At 35.6% G+C, this 11,236-nt stretch overlaps 2 protein-coding genes across 2 annotated transcripts; one reads left to right on the forward strand and one right to left on the reverse strand.

The window, feature by feature from the left end:
- Window positions 1–4,997: 4,997 nt before the first annotated feature.
- Window positions 4,998–8,626, forward strand: LOC133290264 (probable E3 ubiquitin-protein ligase WAVH2). Its single transcript, XM_061488329.1, has 3 exons — window positions 4,998–5,156; window positions 5,657–5,710; window positions 7,008–8,626. Exons 1-3 carry the CDS (start codon window positions 4,998–5,000, stop codon window positions 8,415–8,417), a joined length of 1,623 nt encoding a protein of 540 aa, XP_061344313.1. The 3' UTR covers window positions 8,418–8,626.
- A 295-nt stretch (window positions 8,627–8,921) lies between these two features.
- Window positions 8,922–10,832, reverse strand: LOC133290318 (pentatricopeptide repeat-containing protein At5g48910). Its single transcript, XM_061488404.1, has 2 exons — window positions 10,292–10,832; window positions 8,922–10,255 (listed from the first exon to the last, which is right to left on the reverse strand). Exons 1-2 carry the CDS (start codon window positions 10,830–10,832, stop codon window positions 8,922–8,924), a joined length of 1,875 nt encoding a protein of 624 aa, XP_061344388.1.
- Between the last annotated feature and the right edge of the window lie 404 nt (window positions 10,833–11,236).

Genomic DNA, 11,236 nt, shown 5'->3' on the forward strand with positions numbered 1-11,236 from the left:
ATTAATCTCATGCAATAGGAGAGAACTCTCTCATGCAATAGAGATAATCATGTGTGGGACCCACGCATTATAGAAAAAAAAAAAAAACACGAAAATCGATGTATGTGTAGGAGAGAAAAATTCTCTCATACAACATAAGAGTATATTTTCCCTATATATATATATATATATATATATATATATATATATATATATATATGAAAAAGATTATATTTATAAAATTTTTTGTTTACAATCTATACAATGTCTGACCGGTAATATACTCTTGAATAGAGTATTACCGATAAGACATAGTATAGTTTCTAAGTTTGTTAATATAACCCTTATATATATACAAAAAATTATTTTTGCAGTTACTGCAGATAAGTTATCTCCATTTACTCTCGAAACACGTTGTTTTGAGATTGAAATATTAAAAAATTATAATTATAAAAACTAGAATAATCTTAAAATAAATTAAAATTATAAAAACACCATAATTTTCGCTCCAAAACGATGTCGTATTGGGCCTATTGCAGATAACTTATCTGCAGTGACTGGAGAAAAAGTGAATTTATATATATATATATACATATATATATATATATATATATATATGGCTTTAATGTTTCTAAAGTGAATGTAGATAAGTTATCTACATTCGCTCCCAAAACGACGTCGTTTTAGGTTGAAAAATTTAAAAATTATGATGAAAAAGACTATTATAACTCTGAAATAAATTATAAATACAAAAATACCTTGATTTTCGCCTCAGAACGACGTCGTTTTGGGCTCAATGTAGATAAGTTATCTACATTGACTGTAGAAAAAGCGAACTATATATATATATATAGGGTTTTATTAATCTCATGTTAAAGGAAATAGTTATCTCGTGTCATAGAGACAAACTAGTGGGCTCCACCACCTGAAAAAGGAAAAGAAAAGAAAAGAAAAAAATGACACAGTTATTGAAGAGTGTGTAGGAGATAAAATTTGTCTCATGTGTGACATGAGAATAGTTTTTTCCATATATATATATATAATCTAAGTTCAACCCCCTTTATAGAACATGCATTGGACCGGGTCAAATTCAATTATTTGAACAAGCAATCAGACACATTTCCTCTTTGTAGGCTAGCAAGCAACAAGTTTTTGAGGAAACAAGGAAGCTTTTCCCTTTACCTTCTTTTGAGAAGCAAGAGAGGATCACCAACAACTTTCCCATATGTCATTCACAAAAAGAAAGATTCCCTAAGCTCTCATTGCTGTCATTATTTTCCTTTGGTGCATCCATCGTTTTCTAGCTCTACTAGAGCAACTTGCTTGAAGAGAACTATTCAATTTTGATATAGATCCCTCATGCACAATAATAACTAATGAACTGAATCTGCATTAAAATTAGCATAATCAAGTTTGGTGATTGAGAAAACTCATAGCTTGTAGACATTAAATTGGAGATTATTGGCTTTTTATCATTTGTCTTCTTGTTATATGTCTTGCTTGAATCATGTCACGGGAAGCATTACATTTACGGATAGAAAAGAATTTGATAATGAACGTGGACAAAAACTTGCTACATTCATGGAATATGTTCATGCTCATCACAATCATGTCTACACGTTTGATTTCTTATTTGATTTTGATTGCTTAAATTGTGATTTAGTGTATTAGTTAACTCGAACAATCTTGTCTAGTTCGGTGAAAAACATGATCCAAATCCTGCTAATACAGTTAGATTTTATCTTAAGGTGTTGTCATGCAGGAATCTAATTGGTACAAATTATTGCAGTTGAATCTGGGCAGTGTTAGCTTATTTATTTTTCTTCATTCGGGACACTAATGTTTCAATTTTTTGTTTGGTGATATAAATGCCTATGGTATTTGTCATTTGAACCTAGGTTGCTACAGTAACCTAATATGTAGGTGATTTGGGGCCCTATGCTTTTTTGGTATTTTGGGACACCAAAAAAGAAAAATTGGAAGGAGGGGGAAAATAAAGGAAAATAAGAAGGTAAAAAGAAAAAGAGCAAAGAGCATTTGATGGTCACATAGGGCAGGAGTATTCAAAAACTATGAAGCTACTACTAGAGAATAAACCCCTTTTGTGTTCCCTTCTCTTTTTCACTCACAATATGCTTTTATATGATCACATAACTTTTTCAAATTGTAAGAATAGAAGCATTCTTGGCAGCTTCCCTAATGCCCATCAGCCTACTAAATGGTGTCGTCTTGAACCTGGTCGGTTGAAGATTAACACAGATGGTGCTTCTTCCCTATCTAGGCAGCATGCTAACTGTGGAGGCCTTGCTAGAGATCACAATGGTGCTTTTCTGGGTGGTTTCTCTTTCAGATTAGGTTTCTGTAATCCTCTTGATGCAGAACTCTGGGGTATCCTCAAAGGTTTAAAGCTGGCCTGGGGTACTGGTGCTAGGAGAGTGGAGTCGGAATGTGACTCAGAAATTGCTCTTAGTACTATCCAAGAAGGGAGCAACAATCACAGAAACTCTCAGGTTGTTTCCCGTATTCACAAATGGCTTGCTGAAGATTGGGATGTTCGTTGGGCCCACACCTTTCGAGAAAATAACATATGTGCTCACTGGTTTGCTTATAGGCATTTTGAGGATGATAATAATCTTATTGTTTATCATTCTCCTCCTTCTCCTTTGTTAGAGCTCCTTCTTCAGGATGCTTTTGTATATCTTTTAAGTTCTCGCGTCGTGTAATTTTTGTTTTGTTTGGGGCTTTTGCCCCTCTTTATTACAAAAAAAAAAAAAAAAAATTCAAAACTACCATAATCATACCAATGAATTAAATGACTTAGTCTATGTAAAAAAAAGAAAAAGAGATTTATAAGGTAGGCTATGTAAGTCATGTGTTTATGTAGACAAGTGGAATACTACCTATGCAAGAAAAGCATTTTGGCCCCATCCAACGAGTCTCTCTATTTTGGCCACCTTTGCATTGCTTTGCAGATAACATGGCTCTTTATGTTTTAACAAGCTAAAAGGAAAAAAGCCAAAGAATGGAAGCTATCATAGACTGATTGCTGAAACTTTTAAATTCAAATAAAAACGGTTATTTCCCCCACCTCTTCGAAACCTTTTGACCCTTGTTTTTTTCTTTTTGTTTTTTTCCTTCTCTCCCTTTCTTTGGTTTTCAATCCTGCCAGCAGTGATTCTAACTATTGCATGCTGAAAAATGGTAGGAAGATTTGCTTTGCTGCTACTATGTTTGAGTGGGAAAAAGAAGAAATGTGCTCTAGTGCTATAAACTTTTTTGACCCCTGTGGGAAGGTGGGGGTGGAATGCTTAAAATCTAATGGAAACTTATCATCATTGAACTCATCTCATAAATTGTCATTATGTTTCACAAGGGCTCAGAGCATACCATCTAGATTTAGGGGCTATAAATAAATGTTTCTTTTGAAAATGAAATAATTGAGTATATATGCATATCACACTTTATGCATACATTAAATTTTCAAAATTGTAGTATTTTCTTAATAAACATATGAGAAAGAAAGAGTAAGAAAAATGAATTAAAATTAGTGTGGTCCAAGTGGAGGGAGGGAGCTCACTATTGCTGTAAACAATATTTGTCAATAAGGTTTAGTGGGTTGGCCCCATATTATCATTGTCTTTGGAAAGGGCTACATTGGTCCTTCTCCCTCTCCTTTCTCCTCATTTCATCCTCTTTCATCCATTTCAACAATCCTTTTTTTTTATTTTTCTTTTCTTTCTGATTACTAAAATACCATTTTTATTGTGATTACTACAATACCATTTTACATGCAAATAACATTGATGTTTGATGTTGTAGACTAGTTACAATTTGCCTAAGGGCCCGTTTAGTATACGGTATTTTTCAGGATTTTCGAAAAATTGAATTTTTTTAAATTTTTAATTTTCAGATATTATCGTAAACTGAATGTAAAAATTATATTTTTGAAAATCGAGATTCTCGGATAAAAAAAAAATTTCTCCTCTACCGAACGCCCTTTAAGTCTTTTTCCCATGGAAAGATTCCTCGCAAGAAGAAGCAATAAGATCTATGACTTGAAATAGAAACTACCAAGCTAAGCTTTCCTGAAAAGGCCATTATAATCCCATCTAACCCTTAACAAGAGCAAAACTATTTCCATTTTCTTAAATCTTATGGTTATCACACTTTTTTGTAACAAGCCATCAAATATATATATATATATATATATATATATATGGGTCAGGATCATTTTACACCAGTGTAAGTTACACTCTCAATCTTGTTCGTTGATCTCACTTATATCTAAAGGCTCTAATTTTTTAGTAATGTGAGCCATTAGATACAAGTGATTCAATGATCAAGATTGAGTGAAGACTTCTAACTCTTACACCGGTGTAAGAATATCCTGCCCCATATATATATATATATATATATATATATATATATATATATATATATATATATATTGAATTATTTTAAAACTCACACTTGTCCAAATATACATGAAAAGAATAATTAGTACTTATACAAAACCATAAAAGCAAAATTTCAAATCCTCTCTACCTTTATAATTGAAGTAAGTAACTAAGTACCAAATGCAAGTTGGGCTGGTTTGTTCATTTCAAGTAAAGATGGTAAAAAAAAAACAAAGAGGGTTCTAACTTCTGTCTCTCTCACAGTGAAAAGTGGTTCTCTCCATAATTTTTTATTGGTAAATGTGGACACAGTCACAAAGCCACATATAATAATATATATTGGTGACAGTGCTTGGAAGCCGTGGTATTGTATGTAAGTAATGTATGTACTTATTTATATAGAGACTGTGTGATGCTGTTGAAGAAAGAACACAACAACAAAAAGTAACAGCATAGACGGCAACAGTTGCTTGTTATTGCTGAATTTTGCAGAGCTCTTTGTCTCTTTCTTCCTCTCTCTCTCTCTCTCTACTTTGGACACTAAGACAAAAGCCTCAGAGTCTCAGAGAGTAACACTATAAGCTTTGACACACACAGATATAGCAGAGAGTAAAAAAGAGAATGGGGGAAGGAGGAGGAAGAAGAAGAGGAACATCAAAGCTGAGAGAAGCAGCAAGGAAGGTGGCTGTGGCAGCAGCATATGCATGTGGGTCATTCTCTAGAAGAAAAGCTATGGTGGATCCAGTTTCCATTGACAACTCTTGTAGTCTATCTGCTACTGTACACATCCACTTTCCCCTCTTCTTCTCACACTTTGATTTCTTTCTTCTTTGGATGTTTGTCATTTTAGGAAAAAGATGCAAACTTTATCTTCATTTTAGAATGGACTGCAATTTTGCCAAATGGGTTTTCCATCTCTCAGAATTGGTGTTTGATAAATTGACCGTCTTCATTCATGATTGGTGTTCCTCTCACCTTTGTTGAAAATGTGAAGTTTTGGAATTGAGAATGTTCCTTCCTACTTATGTTTGTTAATCCTTTTTTTTTTTTTTGTGATTTCCCAATCTCATTTGTTTTTCTCTAATTATACTTTCACTGATTGTGGTTAATGGGTGACTTGGACCAGATATGAGTTTATTGTGGTTATTAATGTTATTGTTATTTTTCAATTCTGATGAAGTTACTTTCTAATTGAGAGTGTTCTTTGTCTAAGATATACCGTATGATGGTAAGAAACAAGAGAGTTTGACATTTATTTGTGGTTTTGTGCATGTTTGCAGATCTCAAATTCCTCATTTGTGTCTCCATCAACAATAAAAAATTCCTCAGGGGAGGTAATAGAAGAAATATATTCCAGTATCGGTACTAACATAAACAACAATGAGTTTCATAATAAGGTAATTGACTTGTAGTTCCTTAAACCACCCCAAGACCCTTTTTTGGTAAATTAATTACTATTAACATTCTGCGGAGGTAACTTGGTGATGTATTGTTAAAAAATGCATTATATTTTAATGTGACGCATAATTTTTTTTGTTTTTTTTGTTTTGGTAGATACTTAATTTTTCTTTTAAACTACCCTTTTGCTTTATTATTTTTCTCATTCTGTGAATTGGCAGCACAGTGTTAAAGCATTTATTTTGGCACTGAAATTTGTTTAGAACGGCAAACGTAGTGAATAGAGGATACTAGCATGTGAATACCTCAGCACATGGCGCATCGGTGAAGCCAAGAATCAATTCACTATATAAATGCAGACCCCACGTTGGGAAGTTTCACCTGCCACAGCATGCATGATCAATTGATCATACTTTTCCTTCTATTGTCGTGAAAACCTACCTTCACGTTTTTGTACAGTTACATACGTGTCCAATAGCTTCCTAATGAAGGGAGTGAACTTTTGTGATGCACACTATCTATTGTGACTGAGACTGAGTGTGGAATCATATATATATATATATATATATATATATATATATATATGAGCAAAATGTTTTACTGTATCTCTCCGTCTTCAATCAATTGGTAAAAAGTGAGATAAGTTTGATTAAATCATGCATTTTGTATGAATAAAGTGCAAGGGCAAATCCGGATACACAAGGCTCCCCGACTTGTGAGAGTTGGGGTGACTGCTGATTGTACGCAGAGGCTTTTTGATCAAATCATGCATTTTTGTATGAATTTTGGCATAAAAGTCACAAGCCTTGGCGGCTGGTGAGGGCTCAAAGTGGTAGTTACATTACATATACCTATCAATGAAGGATCACCTGTAGGAATGGACAGATATTATGTATTTGTTCCCATCTTCATCTGGTTTTAGCCTTACTTTGGGCTTCTTTTATTAAGTATTCATTGCTCAATGCTTTTGGTTTTTTGTTCCAATATATCTCTATTTTGAAAATTATTAGACAGTGTGTGATATCACTCTGAAAATATGGGAGTTATCCCTTTCTTCTCTAGGTACTGTGCAAACTAAACATTGTTAGTAAAACTTATATTTCATTGATTCATTTATTCCTGAAACAAATCTCAGTGTCTAGTCACTTTGTAACACTGGTTTTTCTTGGTCATGAATGTTTACTTGTATTACTGTTCTTTTGACTCCTTTACTTTGGTTTACTTGTTTTGCAGAATTCGTGTGCAATATGTTTAGATCCTCTTAGTTACCAAAGCAAGGGCAGCAGTCCAGGTCAAGCTATATTCACTGCCCAGTGCTCTCATGCATTCCATTTTGCCTGCATATCTTCCAATGTCCGTCATGGTAGTGTTACTTGCCCCATTTGCCGTGCCCATTGGACCCAGCTCCCTCGCAACCTGAACAACAACCTGTGTGGTTCTTTCACTTCTAGTAACCACAGTGATCCCATTCTGCGAATACTTGATGATTCTATTGCTACATTCCGTGTTCATCGCCGTTCTCTTCTGCGCACTGCACGCTATGATGATGATGATCCTGTTGAGCCTGATGAAACAAATGACAGTCCCAAGTTGTGTTTCTCTCTTGTACCTATTCCACCAAATGCACCTGCTAGTTTCCATCCAGCTTTGCAAGTGACTAGGCATGCCTCATGTTCTTGTCATCTATCCCCTCATCCTTTTACTTCCTCATCACTGTTACAATCCCCACCTTTGCAAACACCTTATATCATGTGCCCCTCTTCTAATAGAGCGTATCTTTCAGTAAAACTGACCCATGAAAGAGCAATTGACTTGGTCTTAGTTGCTAGTCCCAATGGACCACACCTAAGGCTTCTCAAACAATCAATGGCTCTTGTAGTTTTCTCCCTCAGACCCATTGATCGTTTGGCCATTGTTACATATTCCTCAGCCGCGGCTCGTGTCTTCCCCTTAAGACGCATGACATCCTATGGAAAACGCACTGCACTTCAAGTTATTGACCGCTTGTTTTACATGGGGCAAGCTGATCCAGTTGAAGGGTTGAAGAAAGGAATTAAGATAATTGAAGATCGTATGCACAAGAACCCTGAGTCCTGTATCCTGCACTTATCAGATAATCCTACAAGACCATACCATGCTATAAGCATGGAACTGCCATCTACACCAATTCACAGATTTCATGTGGGATTCGGCTTTGGTACTTCTAGTGGTTTTGTCATACAAGAGTTTGAGGAGTTCTTGGCCAAGATGTTGGGAGGCATTGTTAGGGAAATCCAACTGAGAATTTGTGGGGCTGGGGAGGAAGTTGGCAGTGGAAGAGTCATAAGAATTGGAGAGATAAGAGGTGGAGAAGAAAGAAGAATTCTATTAGACCTGTGTGACTGCACTCATGTGTATGTAGAATTTAGCTACATTGAAGGTGAAATTGATGAGTGTGTTAGAAGGACAGGGGAAACTGTTGTAGGTGTTGGAGAACATAAAGGTGATGATGATGATGATGATGATGATGTTACAGAAGCTGCTGAGGAGACAGGAAGGGATATGAACACAGGTGGTAGGACTAGCAGTGTTGAAAGCTGGGATTTTCATGACCCTTACATGGCTAGAAGATGGGCCAAGCACTTGCATGGTTATAGACTTTGAAATTGCAACTATAAATTTAGACCAATGAATTCATGTGAGGCTATTATGTTCATGGCCATCCCCACCTTTAGTCTTCATTTTTTAGTTAGACCTGCAATCTTATACAACTGCAGAAGATACACAATACAAAAGATTATTTCTTCACACACCACAAAAAAAAAAAAAAAAAGGGTCATAGTGAAGGTTTAATTTGGTTTAATCTTAGCATCAGGCAGATCTTATATCATTAAAAAAAAAAAAGTTTTTTAGCCCATCGTTATTTTATAGAGTGTAAATCTAATATTTTTATTATATTATTATTATAAGAATATACTTAATGTATTAATAATGACAATTATCATATATTAAATTTCTTTAGTTATTATTTAGGTGTATTTGCTCAACTTTAAAATTGTTTTTTTCTTTTCTTTTTATCTAAAGTTTAGACTTGAGATAGATTGGTTCTCTACTTAAATCAGGGGAAAAGGCTCCATTTCAAAGACAATGTTAGGACAATAAACATTTCTACCAGTAGTCCATACAAGAGCATAAACCATATTCAAAATGGTGAAAGCGCTTCCTATCTCGAATAGTTATCTTACGCTCATAAATTTTTGAGATTAATTTCATTGAGGAATGACAATCTTCACAAATTCGCAAATTTTTTACGATCTGAAGTGGTGTCTTTGGTGATGTACTAAGTAAGCCAAAAGCAACTGCAATCTTCTCACTGTGGTAGTGCAGCACACTTTCTTTATGTTTCTCATCCATCTTAAGCAATACTTGTGTGGTGTCTGGCGCATGACCTTCCAAGCTCAACTTGTTGGAAATTTCCTCCAACATTGAGTGTATTTCTTTTGCTCTAGGATGGGAATCATCTTCAACAAGAAACTCATGAATAGCACCACCTATTTCAATCCAACTACATCCAGGATCTTTCCTTATGTCCAAGTCTCTCATCATCAACCTCACCTCTGCAACTGCATTCCAATCTCCTAATGAAGCATACATATTTGAGAGAGCCACATATGCTCCACTATCATGAGGAGCCAATTGCATTAAAACCTCTGCTGCCCGCCTACCAATTTCAATATTTTTATGCATCTTACAAGCACCAAGCAAGGCTTTCCATATGACATCATCTGATCTTATTGGCATGTTCAATATAAGCTCTTCAGTTTCTTCTAGATTGCCAGCACGACCCAGGAGGTCAACCATGCACCCATAGTGTTCTATCCTAGGCTCTAATCCAACCACATTAACCATGTGATTAAAAAAATACCTTCCTTTGTCCACTAAACCTGCATGGCTACAAGCACTCAAGATAGCTATGTATGTGACATCACTAGGGGATACTCCCCTTCTTTCCATCCTTGAAAAATAATTAAACAAATCGTTGGCTTTACCATGCATAGCAAGACCACCAATTATAGCATTCCAAGTTATAACACTATTTTTAGGCAATCCCTCAAAGACCTGAATTGCCTTCTCAATGCGCCCACACTTGGCATACATATCAACTAGAGCAGAGCCAAGCACGTCATCAATCTGAATCTTATTCTTCTCTGCGTACAAATGCACCCATTTCCCCAACTCAAGTGCTCCAAGACGTGAAATTGCAGGCAGCACGCTGATAAGAGTCACCCGGTTCGGCGACACATCTTCTTCTTCCATCTGCATCTTATGAAACATTTGTATGGCCTCAGTAAAAAAGCCATTTTGAGCATATCCAGAAATGACCACATTCCAAGAAACTACACTTCTTTGATGCATCCTGTCAAACAATTCCCTAGCTGCTTTAAGGTTCCCGAGTCTTACATACCCATCAACCATCACGTTGCATAGCACCACATTAACCTCTTGCCCCCTCTTATCTCTCACCATATCATCAGTACCATCAACATTCCTATGAAACAAAACATGAGCATCCTCCATACTCCCACACATAACATACATCCTCAGCAGATTGCTACTAACAAACTCATCATCAACCAATCCAAACTTAAGAACCAAACCATGAACTTGCTTCCCTTCTTCCAACCTGGCCACAACTGAGCAAGCCTTCAACACGGAAGGGAAGGTAAACCTATTAGGTTCCACCATTCCATCAGACACCATTTGACAGAAAAGCAACAAGGCATCGAAGGGCCTATCATGGGTTTCAGCAAGTGCCCTTATCACAGTGTTCCACGCAAAGCAATTTGGTTCCGGCATTTGGTCGAACAACGAGAGGGCATACTCGGTGTCACGAATATCAGAAGTGGCAGAGAGCTTGAGGAGCTCTGTTGATACAGTGATGTCATGGGTTTGGGCTGTTTTGATCAAAAAGGCATGGACTTGCTTCAATTCTCGAATGCTTTTACATTTCCTGATTTGTGGGACGAGCAACTGTGGATGACAAGCTGCTGTGTTTGGCTTCAACGTCAGATAATTCATCTTTGAATAAATAAAAAAAGGGATTGTAGTTTGTCCTTTAACATGACACCATCAAATTTCCTACACTCACAACATTTTATGGGACCCACACTTTTTAAAACAAAAAAAAATTAAAAAAGTTAAGGCACGCAAAACGAATCTCTATAACATTACACAATCATTTTTCCTACAACATAACTCTTATAAAACCCATAAAAAAAACACATGTGTGGATGATATTAAGTACATTCACATTGTTAGGAAAAAAAATTATCTTTTGTATCAACAAAAAAAAGAGTATCTTTCACATATGTATAAAAAGTACGTGGGTCGTATATATATATATATATTTTCTCTTTACATATGTTTCATGGTGTAGAAGATAATTTTATGTTATATAACATAAGAAACATCGAACTCATAAT

The sequence above is a fragment of the Gastrolobium bilobum genome, unplaced genomic scaffold (assembly GCF_033153095.1).
Source record: "Gastrolobium bilobum isolate Gb01-03AN ecotype WA unplaced genomic scaffold, APGP_CSIRO_Gbil_v1 utg1595, whole genome shotgun sequence".
Lineage (NCBI taxonomy): Eukaryota > Viridiplantae > Streptophyta > Magnoliopsida > Fabales > Fabaceae > Gastrolobium > Gastrolobium bilobum.

What these genes read in the sequence shown, in the direction of transcription:
- LOC133290264 (XM_061488329.1), top strand. Translation starts at nt 4,998, where the DNA reads ATGGGGGAAGGAGGAGGAAGAAGAAGAGGAACATCAAAGCTGAGAGAA. An exon ending in CTTGTAGTCTATCTGCTACT is followed by an intron (nt 5,157 to 5,656) that starts GTACACATCCAC and finishes GCATGTTTGCAG; the next exon opens with ATCTCAAATTCCTCATTTGT. An exon ending in TAAAAAATTCCTCAGGGGAG is followed by an intron (nt 5,711 to 7,007) that starts GTAATAGAAGAA and finishes CTTGTTTTGCAG; the next exon opens with AATTCGTGTGCAATATGTTT.
- LOC133290318 (XM_061488404.1), bottom strand. Translation starts at nt 10,832, where the DNA reads ATGAATTATCTGACGTTGAAGCCAAACACAGCAGCTTGTCATCCACAG. An exon ending in GTTTCATAGGAATGTTGATG is followed by an intron (nt 10,256 to 10,291) that starts GTACTGATGATA and finishes AGAGGGGGCAAG; the next exon opens with AGGTTAATGTGGTGCTATGC.